The following is a 20,485-nucleotide window of genomic DNA, read 5'->3' as shown; positions in this document are numbered from 1 at the left end:
TCAAGCACTCTTTCATAAAGATGGGTCAAATGGAAAATACATTTTGTGTTGGATCTATTCATAGAGCTAAGAGCTACTCTTAAGAGAAAAATAAATCCTATTTGTTTTAAAATACAGGTATTATACAGCATTCCTGGATGATTTTATTTAATGATATTTATTAGCATATGTTCAGTGCTCTTCTTGAAGAGGGTCTTATTCTGTTAATAGTAGCAATATCTTTCCTCATGAGTGCTGACAGGGGAAACTGAATCATCCAGTTTCATGTGCGTTGATGCTACGATCTATATCCACTAACATTGTCCACTCCATTCTTGCTTGTTGGGCAAGCATACTATGACAATCACTGTGTGCTATGTCAATGGAAGTACTGCTGTACCATATTCGCCAGTTGGTGTGTACATTCGTTGCCCTTATAACACCAACTTGTCTAAATTGTGTTCTTGAAGTGCACATTTCATGGGAAAATTGCAAGCTCTTGTTTATAAAACATCTTCCACACAATCCAAAACTATTGCCTCAAATTCTATTGTTAACCACTATTGCATATTTTTTTCTCTGCACATTCATCTGGCTTTCCAGATACAGAATCCTACTGAACTATACTTTAATTGCAAGTCTACCAGTTCCTGTAACAGGTAACACTCCATCTTTGATAACTAGTCGTGAAGTGTAAACACTGAAAATCTTCACAATGGACATAGCACAGAAGATAGTATGATTTGTTATTTAAGATGTCACTACCAAGTTGATGTGGCATGCAACTATTTGTTATGAAACACGTGCAGCCTACATGTATTGCTCATTCAGTACCTCTAACCCCCGACTCATTAATTTTCGACCATTAGATCTTTATCTCAGCTTACTCAATATATAATTCTCCACTGTCTGTATAATTCTGACCCTTAAGCCTACAGGCACCCTTTATCCTCATCATTCAAGAGTGACAAAATAATGCTAAAATACTAAATTTAAGAAACTGTTGTGAATGTTAGGCATGTAGCATGAATATTTTAACATTTACTTGTGCAGGGAATTCGTGGCCTAAGTTGTTATAGTATTACAGGAGCGTGAATAGATTTTGGATGAAACGGGGAGAATGCAGGGCGCAATTGCCTCAGCGACTTCAAGCAGCCTGCTGAAAATATCTTTTAGGAACGAGCAAACTATAGAATGTGCTGTCATCACATACCCCTTGCACTCTCCACAAACTGATCCCCCCACTGCCCACCCCTCTTCCCACTCTACTCCCATGTTGTTCTACATTAAAACCAGTTTTAATAACTGAATACCACCTATATGACCAGACTGGGCGATATTTTGCCATTTGGGCTAATACTATATAGATATTTTGAGCAAATTGGGTGATATTTTTGTTGATCGAATGCAATTTCTGGGTGACATTGGCCAATCCAAGTACATTTTTATGCACTGATTTTAATGTAATGTTTTTATAATGATCTTTACTGCACCGCTGCCTTGTGAAATATTGTAACCCCAAGGTTCTACCATTCTCCACACAATGACTCCATCACAAACATTAAACTGCTATAGAAATTGTACTCACTGTTTTATATGTAGTGCAACCACAGTCAAAATATTCCATGATTTGAATAAACAAGACCACTGTGGCTGTTAGAATTTTTTGTTGAAGAAGACGACCGGTTTCACAAATTAAATTGCACCTTCAGGTGCCTCAATGTATAGAAATGGACAAAAGAACTCGTCAGAAATTTAGCCATGCCAAGAAATGGACAAATAAAAGTGATAAGGTCTGGGTCTACTTAAAGTGAAAAGATTAAAAGTTCTATTTAAACCAGACAAAGTCACTCCCAACATTTATATCCAGATATTTAAAACTTCTGACTCACGAATGTGTAAGCATTTTTCTTGTTACAGATTAGAAACTATCAGGACAGCATTCCACAAAAAATGACAGCACTTACATTAAATTCAACTGCAAGTAAGAACTGAAATGATTAACAAAACAACAACTCCACTCGAGTAAGGTCATGATGTACAATGTTTGGTCTTGGCTAAAGTAGGGATGGGCGACAGCCGATAGTGCTATAGATATATAAATATTTCAGCGTATCAGTGACCTTATTGACTGTTGATAGTTCATATTCTTTTTGCATCATATGATGGAACATCAAAATACAAGGGGAATCAAAAAGTTTCTGTTCAAGGACCATAAGTCCACGATTGGTATGCCACTCAGGCAAAATTGCCATGGGCATTGAGGAAATTATTCCATTAATGCACCATGTTGAAGGTAAAACATCATGACCTGTTGCTTGAAGAAGTCTGTAACTGCCTGCTGCAAATCCTTGTCCAACAGGAACAGTTGACCCTTCAACATCTTTTTTAAGAGACCAAAGGCATGATAATCCCATGGGCAGAGATAAGGACTATAGAGTGGGCGTGTGAGTGTCTCCCACTCGAACTGGCATAACGTCTGTGTTACAACATTTGCGATGTGGGTATGTGCATTATCACAGAGCAGCAGCACTCCTTGCCAGACCATTCCATAATGATGGTTTTCAACAGATGTGCTTCCCTGTACACATTCTTCATTCTCTGATGGATGTCTGCCAGTGTTTGCCCTTCCACAGCCAAGAAAAAATTAACAGCACATTGGTCCTGTTTGGATGCATTTGGTAATAACGTCACCGTAAATCACATTTCCACATTTATCCCACATGTCAGAAAGACACTAATGGCACACTAATCCCTTGCCCCTGTTGGTGCTTATACAGCCACAGCAAAGTTGCATTACATTGCATATACACAGCAGTAATGTTCTCAAATAGAAAATTTGATCATCCCTTGTATCCTTCTATTTGAGTACACAGTAACATCAGACTTTCATCGATGCTGACATTTTTATCAGGAAAATATACTCTTTGAAATTTGTCGAGCAGCTGTGAAATGACTGATCTTAATTTCCTCAGTTTACCGTGTTGTGTTTCTGGTGATTCAGCAGCAAAGTGCAAATACTTAGAGATAACATCTTCTCAGTAGCATTCTTTTAGCAAATATTGGAGTCTCAATTATTTTTCTTTGTGACCAACTGTCTTGTACAGAAGGTTTTCATGTCTGTGACATGAGGATGCAGAGAGCAAAGTGTGCCTTCAGTTCATGAGCTGTTATAGGAAACCAGCATGTGTTGTCACTACATAAGAGATAGTTTCTCTCACAATGGAGTCAAAAGCCACTGTTAGAAACTGATTTACGACCTGAAGTTCTGAAGGATTTTGTCCCAGATGCAGCAGAACCATTATTTCTATTTCAGATGTTATGGGGCAACTGCCAGTTAAACAACGAGTAGCTACATTGGCCCAGTCTCAATGGGCCACCTTTCAAGATGCAATATTTTGTCGTCACATCGGCACAAGTTTCGTGTGACGCTGCCCTTCATTGTGCACTTACAGTTTCCCTATCCTCCAATATGCTAATTGTTGATATCTCATTTGCAGCGTCATTGTCTTCACTAATATCTGCATCACCAATATCATTCTCTTCCAAAAAATGTCAATTTTTTGCGACCATCTAGTGGTGTGGCATCAGTTTCATAAACATACAACTGGTGCCATCAAGTGGTATGGCTCACAGAAGAGTTGTATGTTGCATCTACAGTGCTGTGATGGGTGTACCCATCATTGTACCACAATACACTGAGCTGCTGTGATGGCTATATCCATGTAAATGGATGGGTTAATTTAACTTGCAACCTGTTTCGCATAAACAATGTCACTGGCACTTTGAAATCGTAGATTACACTCTCAGCCTCTTATACCTACTGTGTAATTATCAGCATCTGCCTGTCATCAAATAAAATAAAATGACAGTTGACTGACGATAATGTACCAATAATGCCTGGGCTGTGGTACTCCAGTATCAGCTATTGTTAATACCACACTACCCATCACCTGCTACTACCTCCCAAAATGAGTCAGCGACATTGAACTACTCTGCTGTCTGGACAGTCTTCATTATTATGATTGTGAATGTTCTGTCCTTGTTAAACAGTAGTGTAATACTGTGCTACGGACTCAGGCTAATTACTAGCAGCAGTAGTTTGTTTTGTATATCACTCTGTTGCTGTAGAATGACAATTGAATTTTGTCACAGACCTTATGGAGCTTTTTGACACAAGGTCAACGAGAGGTTATCTGTAAATGATTACCATGTGGTAGGTGTCGATGATAAGCTGTTAATGGTTGTGCATCACTTCCAATAGCTCTGTTTTATGTTCACTAGATAATCAAATTTATTTGGTACAAAAACTTGTTATCTCTCTGGTGAAACCTTTTTCAAGCTAGAACTAGAATATAAAACACACACACACACACACACACACACACACACACACACACACACAAGCTTGAAAAAGAGTTTGTGCGCAGTTTTGAACCTTATTTATGTGCTCATTGATGACTCAATGCTTCTACTATTCAGTGTGATATTCAGATTCGCTAGACAGAGAACAGATTTGCTTCCCATGATTCGATATATTCACAGGCTCCGCTGTCAGTGCTTCCACAAAGTTCAGTAACCTCCCAGCATGTGCACTGTGGATGAAGTACTTCAACCCACACAACAAAGAATGCCAGCACTACAACATATATTCACCCACTATCTTAACACTAAAAGACAAAGCTCCATTTAGTTCTGTGCTTATTTCTACTTGTTACACTGTTTTATTGGAAAGTGATTCCTGCCAGTGCATTTTGTACCCTGCGCAACTGCTCATGTAAGCTGTTTTGCATTATACTATTATGCTACAACAAGTGTTTTTCGATTAATTTACTAATTGAGTGAGACAGTTATGATCTCTGTGTAACAATAATGATGTCTTACCCACTTGGGATTTTTGCTCTCAAAGAACCACGGGAAATATTTTACGAATTATTCAGTAAAAAAGAAGCCACAGATGGTGGTGAAGGTGACAAATAGAAAGAATTGATAGTGGATTATCAGCACAACATTGATTGGGAACTGGACTATGTTACCAATGAAAGTGATGTATTTTTCATTGGTACAGATAATGTATGTAAATAATGGAAAACTTATTATGGGGAAGGGGGGTATGCTTAAAAATATTTGTGTTCCATACCCTATTGAACATAGCAGACATGGGATTGTTCACATATTAGGTTTCATGGGAAGATAAACATAAACAACCTACACTTCTCTTAAAAAGAGCTGTGCCTGCAGGCTCAGTATAGATTTATTGGTGATTTCTTTTTGGCCTGAACTTATCTGTCGTATGATAGACTCTTGCGTATAGCTTCTAAAAGAGTAGTGCAGATGCAGTCAAAAATCTGTTTCTAAAGTGAGTAAGAAATTTTACTGGCTTAACTTTCTGTAATCAAACTGGGAAATTGACCATCTTACGACACCCTCAAGTTCCATAACCACATGCTTTACCTTACAATTTTTCATTAATTTCTGGAGCACTGCATTCCACAACTGAATTAGTTATTCTCTTTCAACTCTGAGCTGTTCTACTATACTACTCTGTTCAAAAGACCTTAAAAGCAGAATTCCTATCTGTGTTAGCAGTGGTCAAACAAGTTACCCAACCAGTCAGTGTGCACAACTTACCCTTTTCAACACATCTATTTTTATCTTTTGCCTTTTATTTGAAAATATACAGGATCACATGTGATACTCACACTATAAAAATGGTTCAGCAGTAATCAAATCTGTATTGGAAATACAGTATTTGGAAACTGTGTGTCGTCACAAATGCAGAGAGAGATGTAAAGCTGCAGAATGCAGCTTACATCAGCAGTTTTCACATTAACCAAATCATTTTTTATGGGCCTATTAGAAAATACACTGATCAAAGCTACAACCATAAACACAAACATGCAAACTAAAAATTAGCAATTCAAAAGTCATTGCACATACAACGACCAATCTGATAATTTGATCAGTCATCAGATTTGCCAAGAGTACATTAAAATGTAATCAACTGCAGTTTTTCAGTACAAATTCAAAAAGAACTTTTTTTTCTCATGCATATGATCTCACTATATATAAATGGTAGGTTTGTGATAGTTCACGAAGCGTTTTTTTTCTTTCACTTTGAAGCGTAGTTACAGTAACAGTTCACAGCCTACGACGAATGCCGACCACTATTAAAATGCCTCTAGTTCTGCTGCTCGGTGGTGGGGCTCTCAACAGCCCCTGAGTCGCTGCCCACTGCCTGCTTTGTCTCCTCCTTTTTCTCTTCCTCGTTTGGCAGAGCTGGCTGCTTCTCGTCATCAACGTCCAGGCCGTAAGTGAAGCGTGCCGCTATACGCACTTTGCGGGTCTTGCGCGCTGCCGGCCCACCGGAGCCCTTGCTAGCAGTGGAGACAACTTTGTCGGGAGTTCCCACATTGCCCCCACTCGACTTATTCACGGGCGACTGCTCGACGGAAGTTGTCGAGTTCTGAAAATTTGTGGTGCACAGAAATTAATAAACAATAAAAAGTAAAGGGCCCTCCACACAAGTATTAAAAATCTGTTAAATTTGGATTACACGGTAAATATCACAAATGTAATGGTTGCTAATTCAAATAAATATCTAGGGATTACAATACACTATTTTCTTATGTTAAAAATATGGTTCGGATTATTGATATTTGGAGTGATTATAGCAGTTATTTGGAGTGATTATAACATTAAAATCACATTTGCAATCAATATTCGCACAAAATCTCTCTCATTTTTGTGTAATTAAAGCTTAAAAATAATTAAATTTCAAGATTTTGTCATATGATCGAAAATACTCTGTTATTGACTGAAGCTCTGGTGACGTCACAGACTAGGAATAAAACGAAGCTATGTGTGTGTTACATGAGTGTTAGCCAAAGTTACTAGGTTTTTACATACTTTTTCTGCAAATAGTTACACTATTTAGGTATGGAAAACACATTTATTTCTTTTAAGTAACAACAGAAAGGAATTTTATGAATGCTGACAGTGTAAACTTCGCAAAACTTGATGTGTTTATGCACCACTCATTCAGAGCAGTGATATGTGCAAGGATGGCCATTCTTTTCCCCATTCTTGTTGAAAATCTTAGTGCTGATTTCCAGTATACAAGTTACGCAGCAGAGGAGCCACAAGCAGCATGCACTCTGTTGTGCAATGGATAGCGTATGTGATTATGGAAAGGAAGAATATAGGTCTGAGTCCTGGAGGGGTCATAATTTTACACAAAATCTGAAAATAGTGTTAGCAAGAACTCATTGTAGCAGTTGCTTCAATGATGAGATGTATTGGATATAGCTTCACTTTAATCTACTCTGAAAAATGGACAACTGAGGATAAATGCATCTACTTTGCTTACAAACAATTACCTTTTTTGGAAAGCATTGCAAACAGTGAAGATATCACCATACTCCCACAGTACAACGAGGTTTAGTACAACATCCAGGTAACACAAATGTAAGGGCTGCACTGTTTGTGAGTGTAAACTAACATCATGTCTGAAGCAGACTTAACTCCATTTTATGCAAGATGATGAAACTTCAAAAGCTTAAACAATAAGGATCCTTGCTGAACAGTACAAAGATTTAAAAATACTACTACTACTAAAATAAGAAATTAGTGGTCACATTAACTAGAAAATATCTTTTTGAAAGTGATGTGTGTGAACAATTATTGCAAATGTACGTTCATGTAAATGCCAAGAAAAACAAAAATACACTGTAATCAGTCTGGTGAAGTTTTGTAATTGTGATTTGGTTTTCACATGAAAGGACTGTCAATTTGTTTTATAAATAAGTTAAAATATTATTGCAGGCTAGATTTAAACCAGCGATCTATGGATATCATCTTCTAACATTCGACAGTCCACCGCTCTACCAACCAAACTGCTAATGCTGTCCAAGGAAGTGGGTATAACGATAATTTTTATTAAGAGTTAAATTTTGTTGACTGACACTGTCCTTCTTTGTAACAGTGAGAAAGCATATCTCTGAGGTAAATTAATGTTAACTTCAGAGTGCAAAACATTTATAATTAAGTAAGGGAATTTTGGCGTCGACACGATGGCATTTTGCTGGTACAGTGCAACTAATTTTTTACATACCTTTTCACTCTCTGAAACAATCAAAAACAATTTTTCCAGAGTTTTTATGGATGTATTTGTACAGTGTAGTACTACACAGCATTTGGAATCCATTTTCTGACATGTAAATTCCAAACCAAGACATCACTGTGAATTAGCTTTATGACAGTATGAGCAGCGAGCTAGCCAGTTGACTCAAATGGAGCATTTTAGCAGGCATTCAAATTATTCAAATTTTATTTCTGTTTTTATACAAGGGTGCTGAAATTCATGAAGGCAAAAAGCATAAAATGGTATAATTAACAATTTGAGATGAGTTCAAGAAAACAGTCAAATACCCTATTACAAACATCTTACGTAGAAGCTATCTAACAGAAAATGTTGTGGGGAAGGCAAACTAAAGACTGCAATTTATTGGCTGAACATTTAGAAGATGCAACAAATCTATTTAAGATACTATCCACTCTACACTTGTCCATCTTCTTCTGGAGCATTGCTGCAAGGTATGGGATCCTTAGCAGACAGGAGACGGAAGATATCGAAAAAGTTAAAAGAAGGGTAGCTCATTATGTATTATCACGAAGTAGGAGAGAGAGAGAGAGAGAGAGAGAGAGAGAGAGAGAGAGAGAGAGAGAGAGAGAGATGTTATGGATATGATAATCAAGTTGGGATGGCAATCATTAAACCAATGGCTTTTTCATTGCAACGAGATCATTTTGTGAAATTTCAGTCACCAACTTTTCTCCTGAATCTCACCAACATAGGAACCACAGTAATAAAATAGGAGAAATATGAGCTCAAACGGAAATATTTAGGTATTCATTTTTTTCATGTCTTATTCAAGAATGGAACAGTTGAGAAACTATCTGACGGCGGCTTGATAAACCCTCGAGAAAGGATGTAGGCGTGAATTTCAAAGCAGTCATATAGATGTCAATTAGTGAACATCTGCATCAGAAATTTACCCGAGAGGGACAACATTCTAAAATTACCATTGTTAAAAATACAACCGATTCCAAGAATTACATAATGTGTCATGCTCTAAGAAATTAATTTGATGGGAGGTATATAAAATTCGTATCTCAAGTGCTTGTTACTGAGCTATTAAAATATGATTTGGACGATTACTTTAATACACAAAAGGAAAACATATTTAATGAATACAGCAAGCTTCCAATTATCTAAGTGCAGATAATCCTGCTTGCAGATTATTCAGACACAGGTTGATGATTTTTGAAAAAATAACAAACAGTGTTAAAGTATTCTGTTTTAGTTAGATCAAATATTTTCATTCATAGTACGTATTTTTGACTAAAAAAGTAGATGTTGAAAACATTAAGGAGACGTTAAATAGCGATGTCTGTGAGCTGGCATTCAAGTCGGAATGTGATGATGATACAGTGAAGAGTGACAGGTATGCTTACATAAATGGAAAGAGTTACAGCACAAAACATCAGGCGAACATTCATCAATAGGGTCAGGAAAATTCTGCAAAAACAATCATGCAAAATTAGCATTTTTAGCAAAATTACGTGAGATAAATGGCACTGAGGTATTGGACCATTCATAATTTTGCTGCATAAAAATTTTACAAATCTGAGGACTGCAGTTCACTAATATTCATAACTGAACATTAAAACTGCATTTTTCCTTCTAAATTCCTCAAGGCTGAGGTTGGTGTATAATCTTAAACTGACACTTCATTTCCTTTGTAATGAACTTCGATGTCACGATGATAATAGTACCAAAATTAGCAAAAATAATAAAGAATATAGCTATGAAACACTGAATTTGGCAAGGAAACACTAAATTTGGCAAAAAAACTCTGCATTTTGGCAAAAAAGTAACATCTCTATTTGAGGAAAAAGTAACACCAACTGTGGCAACATGGTCAACGAATTTGGCAAAAAACTTACACCGTATTTGACAAAAATAATAAAGACTTTGGCAGAAGAGATACCATACGTGGCAAAAATATAAGAAATTTGGTAAATAAATAATAAGAAATTAGTCAAAAAATGGCACTGAGTTTGATCATAGAACAAAAGGATTTTTTTTTCCATTTCCTATTTATCACATTCTTCTCTTTTGTTCAGATGTTCATTGCATAATGAGTATTAAATGAGTACATTTTCATTCTGTTTGGTACTGATGTCCATTAGCAACATCATTATAAGTTGTGACCTAGGAATGTCATCTTAAGCAATTTATTGCTATGCCTGAAGCACATGCTGTGTCACTTCACTAAGATTGTTGATGGGAGGCCAGTATGAAAGTATATCGCTTACCAGACATGCCCCTTCAGTGACAAATCAGTGAACTGGCCAGATCGGTCTAGGATTGCCACAATTATCTAGACATCTATTGTGTGAACTGCAATACAGGTTTTGCACTATCCTAGATGAAAATGCCATCTGGAACCCCAGTCATGAAAGGTTTACCATTCTTGCCACATGCTAGTGAGCATACGGCCTCCCTTCAACAATTACCAAATCAGTCCTATTGCCATATCCACTAATTCCTCACACCAAGACTCTACAAGTCAGAGAGTGACACATCTCGAGAACCACTACCTCACCAGGTCATATAAGGACACGTAAGAGTCAATTTGATTACCACAAACAGAAGTGAGACCTATCACTCAACATAACAGAATACATTCAAAACATTGATCCAACTCCCAGTGACCTGTTCCTGGCGGTCTGTGGAGAACCTCTCGCCAGATCTCAGCTGTCATCATCCATCCTTTCATCAGAGCTGTGCAACAATGCTATGACTTGCTTGTGGTGCAGTCCTCCTGGAACTTGCTGTGCTTACTCTTCCCTGTACACTCCATCTACTCACTACTCATTCTGCAGCCATCAGGCTCAAGGGCAGGGCTACATATGAAACCAGTCATGTGATTTACAAGCTAAGCTGCAACCACTGTGCTGCATTCTATTAGGCAAGACAACCAACAAGCTGTCTGTCGGCATGAACGGCCACCGACAAACTGTAGCCAAAAAACAAGTAGACCACCCTGTTGCTGAACACGCTGGCAAACGTGATATCCCTCATCTCAATGACCGCTTCAAAGCCTGTTCCATATGGATCCTTCCCACCAACACCAGCTTTTCTGAACTGCGCAGGTGGGAATGTACCCTGCAATACATCCTACGTTCCAGTAACCCTCCTGGCCTCAATCTTACTTAGTCACTATCCTCACCCATCCAGCCCCCTCCCTGTTCCCATTACAACACTACACAGCCATCATTTCACTGCCACACCCAGTCTTTTAATTTCTCTCCTTTCTGCTACTTACACCCTCCCCCCTCCTCACCTTCTCTCCTGCCCTCCGTCTAAACCGCAACACTTCACTGTCCAGCACTCCCACCGTACTATCCCTCCCCCTCCCCACCCCAGCTCCTCCTTACCCCCACCGAGTCGCCACTCCCATCATGCACTGGTGCAGCTGTTCGCAATGTGGTTTCAGTTCTCTAAGACAGCGGACGTGTGTGCAAGTTGCGGTTGTGTGTGTGTGTGTGTGTGTGTGTGTGTGTCTACTGCTGACAATAGCCTTAATAGCTGAAAGCTTTAATTGTGTGAATCTTTTTGTTGTTCCTATCGCGACTCAGCATCTCCGCTATATGGTGAGTAGCAACTTTCCTTCTCTGGTATTGTTAAAATATTGCAAATCATTTTTGTTGCCCTAGAAGCCGTTAAATAGTCAACCTGCAGCTGTTACTAGGCTCCAGATTCTGGTATAGTTGGTTAGTAATATAGAGTTTTTTAAGATCTAAAGATCACTGTCGGAACCAGTAGTCTGAAATAATAAAATCAGTGATCGACAGATGGAAAATAAGTATACTTTCTTAAATTTACGATTTAGAGAAATTTATCAGATGGTGGTTGTGTATAAGATAGAGGGAGTGAACTGACCTGCACCCGCTCACTCTCCTGCCCTCTGTGACGACCCTCCTCGCCCTGTGAACCGCGACCGGTGACGGCGCGGGACTTGACGGCCGCCTGCAGTGGCACGAACGGCTGCGCCTGCTGCCCGAGAAAACGAGGGGGCAGTGCCCCTGGCGGAGGGGCCACGTTCTGGAAGAGCTGCTGGTGTGGCTGGTGGTGATGGAGGTTCTGCAGGCGCGGCGGGAGGCCTCCGGCGACGCCTCCGCTCGTGCCTGGGCCGTACTGAGCGTGGCCGGCCTCTGCCAGACCGGAGCGGCGGTTGTACTGCTGCTGTTGTGAACCCTGCAACATAAGCCGTACAGTGGGTGGTTGCCGCAATTGTGAAACTTCTAAGTTTTAGAATAGACTATAGTCCAAAGTAGCTAACCGTTCAGTTGCACTATCACCAGAATTTGTAACATTAGTGAAATATTTATGAATACCTATTTGGAATGGATTTCAGTTGGAACGATTGACTGAACATAGTTACAGGATATCAAAATTGAAAAACCATCTGTGAAAGTCGAATTCAAGCACTGACGGCATCATTCACAAAATTTGCCAGACTACTTCCTGACTGTACATCATTCTGGGCACCCAATTTGATTACTGGAAGATAGAGACACGTAACACAATGATGCTTCAGTAATAAAGGGAATGAGTCATCTGTGAGAAAATGTCCATTTGGGAAGTTGAAGAGAGAGAGAAAATTACGGAGGCGCTCTGTGTACTTATTTGGTTGGTGCATAAATTTGCAGCATTTTTGCACAAGTTTAATAAACACCACAGATACACATAGCGGAGACTCTAGTCATGAACAATATATTCTCCTTCACTATTTACAACAGTCTTCCAATGCTGGGGTAGCTTTTCAATTCAGTCACTGGTTTTGAGGAGAACAACTCGGCAAGCCATGCTCAGAGCGCATTTTCATCTGTAGTGGAATTTCCTTGAACATTGTTTAATAGGGAGTGGAAAAGGTGAAAATCTGAGGATACAAGAACAAGGGAATAGGTTGGGCACAGAATGACTTCCCAACTCAACTTCTGTGTAGTGTTTTTTGTCAGTCTAGCAGGATGTGGCCGGGTGTTATTGTGGAGTAGTACCACTTCACGCAGTCTTCCTGCTCACTGTTCCTGGACTGTGTCTGCAACATGTCTCAGTTGTTGACAATAAAAGTGATTAGTGATGGTTTCAGCTTGGGGAAGCAATTCGTAGTACACCACACCATTGCTGTTCCCTCAGATGCATAACATTATCTTTTTTAGATGCATGCAGGTCTTTATAGAGGGAGTTACTGCTTTGTTTGGGCGCAACCATTCCTTCCATTTCCATACGTTAGCATAAAGACATCATTTCTCAGCACCAGTAATAATACAGGATAGGAGGAGATTAGGGTTTAGCATCCCATTGCCAATGAGGTCATTAGAGACGGAGCACAAGCTAAGACTAGGGAAGGGTGGAGAAGGAAAGTGGCTATGCCCTTTTAAGGGAACCATCCCAGTATTTGCATTAATGATTTAGGGAAATCACGGAAAACCTAAATCAGGATGGCCGGACAGGTATGAACAGTCGTCCTCTCGAATGCAAGTCCAGTGTACTAAACACTATGCTACCCCATTCAGTTACAGGACAGGAATGGTCAGTGTTGTTCATAAGTGGACTGATGATGAGCAAGCAATGATGCACAAATGACCACCTGCTGATTTTTGTGATTTTGCTTTAGAGCATGAGGTGCCCTTTAAGGAAGATCATTCTGACATTAGTGACTCTCCATGTTCAGGAAGACCTTTGAGGTTTGATGAAGATCATTTAAAAACATTAATTCAGAAAGTGTTATCCAAGCATTAGTGCAGCAGTTTCTTCTCAACAAGTCAATACTGCCAACAACAAATGTCACGGTGGAATATATGTACATGGTAACAGTTACAATTACACGACAGCTGAATGATGGCTTACACAAAGTTGACAAACTGACACTACAACCAACCTGACCGCCCCTTACTGGGCTCGGAATGTTCTTGGCATGTGCACACGCTTGCCCACAGATGTAACCCCGTACCAGATAATACGAGTGAAAGTAAACAAAGTGAGTAACCATTAGTGTTTTTGTGTCAGAGACAGTGGACACCATTCAGATAATGCTCCATATTGCTTTTCCATTCAGTCACCACACTTGTCTGAGCATTCATTCTACTGGTAAACCAATCTGTGGTAAACACACAAGAGAACTCGGGCTCGAAGTTAAGGAGTCACTTAACAGCAGCCCACCTGTCTGCGCCAGTTCTGAAGGAAGGGCCAGGCAGGTGCTTCTTTAATGGTCAAAGAGGTGAAAATCACTTGGAATGTGAGCCGGGCAATAACGGTGTTCCAAAACAGTCCATTGGAAATGCCACACCAAATGCTGCATAACAGAGAATGTATGCAATCAGGTGTTTCCTTCTTACAGATTCTGAGGACAACTGTAAAGCCGAAACTGATTACATGATCCCGATTGAGTCCTATGAATTCAAAGGCAGCCAGTTTTTATATACATATAAGAAGAAGAGAGGGAGAGGTACAAACCTTGTTTCTAAGTGTAGCTGCGTGGGTATGACTAAAACATAAGGTGTTCATTAATGTTAACACTAATTGTGTATACATATTCCATAATTGACTCGTCCCAAATAATTTCAATAAAAGAATCATTCAAATAATCTATGGAACAACTAAATAACTGACTGATTAACTAACTATGTGTTATTTAGATATGAAGGTAACTTGTTTTCTCTTAAGGTCCAAAGTATTCTCATTTTAAGAAAATGTAATGCTGTCAAGTTTGCCAAACACAATATGTGAGACTCTCATAGATCAATTTAGTAAGGCGTGGAGAGAAGAAATGGATGGTTCAACACCAGTAATTAACTCAAGTAAAATGAGTAATCTTTTTTCCGTGATGACTGTTTCAGACTGTAATGCCCTAAAAATTATTCCCAGGTTTTTTAAAAAAAAAAAAAAATTAGAGAGAGAGAGAGTCTAATGAATGTCATAACTTACAGAATGAAGAAGTGAATTAACAAAACCATTAACAAATTTAATACACAGTTCAATTGGGAAAGTTTCATGATCTTTTAAAAATCACTTAGATACCAACAGCACAGAAAGACAGCACCAACTGACACAGAATTACAGATCAACTTCCATGAACTCAGCACTGAGCAAGTTACCTGAAAGAGTAATCCTAGATAATAATTTTTTGAGGCTTTCAATAGCAAGCCACTTCAGTGACTTATGTTCCTAATCTACTCACATTATCCAGCTGGGGAAAGGGGATCTACAAGTTGATGAGCAATCCAAACAATGTGTTGTTTCTGACAACTCTTTTTCATCATTGAGTAGACGAGTAGTTTAAAAGCAGACTGAAAATTTCTATACTCCGGCCAGGTTTCGATCCCGTGACATCTCAATTTCCAGTCACATACTTTAATGCTAGATCACTAGGACCAATCAAATGGAATCTTTCTTCAGTAAACAGAGGCTACTACACAACTTGCAGCACAGATTCAGAAAATAGCAATTCATATAAAAGCATTAGTATCTTTTCTCATGAAGTGTTGAACAGAGTTGACATAGGAAAGTCATTGGGACATTTATAGATTTCCAGAATGAATTTTCACTCTGCAGTGGAGTGCGCACTGACACGATACTTCCTTACATACAAAAGCTGAGTGCTGATTCGAACTCGAGCTCAGGATCTTCGCCTTTCACAGGCAAGTGCTCTACGAACTGAGTTACGCGACAAATTGTGACCTATCTTTGGAGCTTTATTTCCATCAGTATTTCATCTCCTACCTTCCAAACTTCACAGAGGTACCCGAGCGTAACATGCAAGACTACTATACCTGGAAAAAAGGATATTGCGGGGACTTGACATAGCAACAGCCTCGTGAGATTGTTTCCAGAATGATTTTCACTCTGCTGTACAGTGTGTGTAAGTTATGCAAGTGAACTCAAATGCAGTGACCAGGTTCATGGACAAAAGAGAGAGAGAGAAAAAAAAAATAGGAGCAACTAAGTGAAATGAAGTTTTCTGAGAAATCGGATAGGGGTGGTGGTAAAAATGGAAAAGATTTAAAATAAAAGTGTTAGGTAACAACAGGTGTGAATATCAGTTTAATAAGTTGTCATTACAAAACAATGACAAATTATTTACAGAAGATGGAAAAAACTGGTAAACTCCACCTCAGAGAAGATCAGTCTGGGTTCTGGAGAAATGTAGGAGCAATAGTGGGGCCTTACTACGTGTTTTAGAAGACAAGTTAAAGAACAGCAGACCTGCCTGGATAGATGTGCATGTTAAAGCAGCACTTCTGGGATGGGGAGCTGCACTGACCCCGGATCCAATCAGCCTGACAGGTTAAAGATGAGGGAGACATGCCAGCCAGTCTCGATGTGGTTTTTAGGTGGTTTCCCACATCCAACTGAGTAAATGCCAGGCTAGTACCAGAGTCCTGCATCAATTATGCAGTTTGCAAACATTTATGAAACTTTCACTCACTGTCATGTAAATAACACTATATGCAGACTGTTGGAGTACACATATTTTCTCCTGAGGGGGTGACAGGAAGGGCATCTTGGCACCCCATAATTAACCATGACAAATTTGTCCATAACAAATTTTGACCCTGTGCTAATGTGGAACAAAGGCACAAGATCAAAGTAAGGTTAAAGAATAGCTTTTCTATGTTTATAGCAGTCGTTAATTTAGGGAAACCTTTTGACAATGTTGCCTGCAGCACACACACTTTCAAATTCCGAAGACAGCAGGGAGTGGAATATTCTTGACAATTTGTGTGTAAACAAGACTGCAACTATAAGAGAAGAAGGACATGAAAGGAAAGCAGTAGTTGAGAAGGGAGTGAGACAAGGATGTAGCCTATCCCCTACGTTTCTCAACCTCTACAGTGAGCAAACAATAAAGGGAACCAAGGAGACTTTGGAAAGGGAATTTAAGTTCAAGCTGAATAAATAAAAACTTTCACAGAATTACAATGTCATCAGCAATCCTCAGAAAATCTTAAAGGACTTGGAAGATCTGTTGAAAGGAACATATAATGTCTTGAAATGAACTGAACATTAAGAAAGTAAAACAAATGTAATGAGATGTAGTCAAATCATATCAGACAATGGTGAGGGAATTAGATGAGGAACTCACACATTAGAAGTAGTCAACGAATTTTGCTATTTTGGGCACCAAAAAACTGATGATGGCTGTAGTGGATAGGCCGTAAAGTGCAGACTACTAACAGCAACTAGTTTATGGAAACATCAAATGTAAATTTAAGTGTCAGGAAGTCTTTATCTGAAGATGTGTGTCTGAAGTGTGGTGGTGGACAAAAGTGAGGTATGGGCAAAGATAAGATATTTAGGCAGGTTAACTACCAAGGAGGTGCAGAACCAAACCCTGGAGAGAATGTGTGTCACAACCTAACTAAAATAAGAGGTCGGTTGATAGGATATACAAACTGAGACAAAAAAAATAATAGGAATTTTTCAATTTCATGGGCATTATAAGTCTGATTTTCAAAGAAATTTTATTATATTATTGGAACACAATTTCCTCATGTACATTTGCATTTTCAGCTGCTTTTAATACTTAGTCTATTGTTGACAGTCAAAAAGGTGTGTGTTTTTGAAGGCTTGGCAAATTTTTACTTTCGAAAAAGAGGGATTGAAGAATTTGCATTAAATTTTGCTTGAGAAATGGAATAATTTGCACCACATCATTCAAAATGTTGACCGTGGCTTTTGAAAATGTACTACATGTAAGATAAGAGTTTACAAGTGGTATAAACATTTCAGATAAGGCCGAGAAGACAAAGATGGTGACTGCCCTTGATACCCTAGCACATTAATTACTAAAGAATTATTGATTCTTTGAACCTCAGAATACCAGGTGTGATCGGAAAGTAACAAGAATTGCGTTTCTTGATTTATTCATCAATTTCAACTTTGTCCACTTCAGAATAATCCCCCTGAAATATAATACACTCATGCCAGCATTTTTTCCAATCTAGGATGCACTTCTGGAACTCACTTTTCATTATGATGTTCATTTCCTTCAGCATCCCCTCTGGCCCATGCCAAGCAATTTTCTCAATGTTTTAGGCATGAAACATGTAGCAGCAAATTTTGTTCCAAAATTGTTGAATTTTGACAAAAAATGTCACTCAGACATTGCTCATGAGCTGCTGAATGAAATCAACAATGATCCAGAGTTTCTGAAGGAGATTATAACAAATGACAAAATATGGTTATATGGGTATGACATTGAAACCCAGCCCAATCGTCCCAATGGAAACTGCCTGTAAAATCAAGATTTAAAAAGATTTATATATATGTGCGGATGGATGTGTGTGTGTGTGTGTGTGTGTGTGTGTGTGTGTGTGTGTGTGTTCGCGCACACGAGTGAGAGTGTATACCTGTCCTTTTTTCCCCCTAAGGTAAGTCTTTCCGCTCCCAGGATTGGAATGACTCCTTACCCTCTCCCTTAAAACCCACATCCTTTCGTCTTTCCCTCTCCTCCCCTCTTTCCTGATGAAGCAACCATGGGTTGCGAAAGCTTGAAATTTGTGTGTGTGTTTGCATTTGTTATTGTCTCTATCAACGTACCAACGCTTTCATTTGGTAAGTTACAGAATCTTTGTTTTTACCATTTTCTTTGATTACAATGAGATAATGCATCAAAAATTTCTGCCTTAACGTTGCACAGTCAATTTGGTATACTACCTAGAAGTTATGTGCTGTTTGTGTGAAGCAATCTGAAGAAAACAACTAGAATTCTAGCAAAACCACTTGTGGAAATTGTATCACAATAATTCTCCCAGTCACACCACAATACTTGTTAATGATTATTTCAGCAAAAAACACAACCACTATGTTGCCTCAACCACTGTATTTGCTGGGTTTGGCCCCCTGTTACTTCTTTCTATTGCTGAGGCTGAAGAGAACCATGAAAGCCTGTCATTATGCCACCATTGATGCAACACAAACTGAATCACTGAAGGAGATGAACACTGTAACGAAAAGTGAGTTCCAGAAGTGCATCCAAGATTGGAAAAAGTGCTGGCATGAGTATTATATCTCAGGGGGATTATTCTAAAGTGAACAAAATTGAAATTGATGAATAAATAAAGACACTTTAAGAAATACAATTCTCATTACTTTTTAATCACACCTTGTATTCTGAGGTTCAAAGAGTCATCAATTTGGTAACAGAGGGAAATGTGGGGGTAAAAATTGTAGGTGGTGACTAAAACCCAATGACAGTAAGAAGGTTCAGAAAGATATATGTTGCAATCATTATGAAGAGGCTTGCAGAGGGTTGAATTGTATGGACAGCTGCAAAAAATTAGTCTTGGATGGAAGACCACAACAAAAGGGAGATAACAAACGAGGCAGTTATCAGCAAGCAATTGCCATTCAGCCTACCTGCCCAAACGGTGGTTGGAATCCTTGGCCATGACGTCCGTGATGTTGCAGGTGCTGCTGTTGATGCTGATGCTGCTGCTGATGTTGATGCTGGTGCTGCCACCCCGGGCTGCCCCGAGATCCTTTTGGAGGGTGCCCCTGATGGTCCCTCAGCCGACTCCGGTCTGACGTGTCAGCTGGAAGGCAGATGACACCATTGTATGTTAAGCGTTGAAACACTGCATGGTGGAATATCTCTACTTGCTATAGAAACACTACTAACTTAAATCTACGAGGGCCGTTCAGAAAGTAACCTCCGGTTGATTTAAAAAAATACACCAAGTTAAATAAAAATATTTTAATATATACATCTTACAACTACATCTTTGCACTATTTTTCTACATAGTCTCCATAGCGATTGAGGCACTTATCGTATCTCTTCACAAGCTTTGAAATTCCTTCTGCATAAAAATCACCCGCATGTGCCTGGAGCCAGCCTGTGACCGCATCTTTGAGCTCTTCGTCGTCATCAAACCGCTGTGACCCGAGCCATTTCTTCAAATGCATGAAGAGGTGATAATCACTTGGCGCCAGGTCTGGGCTGTAAGGTGGACGGTTGATAACGTCCCACTTGAAGGACTCAAGAAGGGCCGTTGTTCTGCGAGCAGAGTGAGGACGGGCGTTATCGTGCAAAAAAACGATACCGGAAGTCAGCATACCACAGCGTTTGTTCTGTATAGCCCGTCGTAACTTTTTTATTGTTTCACAGTACATGTCTTGATTAATGGTCGTACCACGTTCCATGAATTCAACCAACAACACCCCTTTGGCATCCCAAAACACCGTTGCCATCAGTTTTCTGGCAGAAAAATCTTGCGAGGCTTTTCTTGGTTTGGTAGGCGAATTTGAATGTGCCCACATCTTTGATTGTTCTTTTGTCTCAGGGTTCACGTACTTAATCCAGGTTTCGTCACCGGTCACGATTCTGTTTAACAATGGTTCTCCTTCGTCCTCATAATGTGACAGAAAGTCTA

General features: G+C 39.2%; 1 protein-coding gene across 1 annotated transcript in view; it reads right to left on the bottom strand.

Annotated features, from left to right (window-relative positions):
• Positions 1 to 5,627: 5,627 nt before the first annotated feature.
• LOC126215118 (5'-3' exoribonuclease 1) overlaps positions 5,628 to 20,485 on the bottom strand; it is a 185,714-nt gene continuing 170,856 nt past the window's right edge. Inside the window, exons 32-34 of the mRNA XM_049941772.1 lie at positions 19,472 to 19,647; positions 11,990 to 12,304; positions 5,628 to 6,445 (exon numbers count right to left, since the gene is read on the bottom strand). Of these exons, the coding sequence (XP_049797729.1) occupies positions 6,161 to 6,445; positions 11,990 to 12,304; positions 19,472 to 19,647 (776 nt within the window). The 3' untranslated portion in view covers positions 5,628 to 6,160. The remainder of the gene's footprint in view (positions 6,446 to 11,989; positions 12,305 to 19,471; positions 19,648 to 20,485) is intronic.

The sequence above is a fragment of the Schistocerca nitens genome, chromosome 12 (genome assembly GCF_023898315.1).
Source record: "Schistocerca nitens isolate TAMUIC-IGC-003100 chromosome 12, iqSchNite1.1, whole genome shotgun sequence".
Classification (NCBI taxonomy): Eukaryota; Metazoa; Arthropoda; class Insecta; order Orthoptera; family Acrididae; genus Schistocerca; species Schistocerca nitens.
The sequence above is the reverse complement of the archived record's forward strand: the minus strand, read 5'-3'. Positions and strand labels throughout refer to the sequence as shown.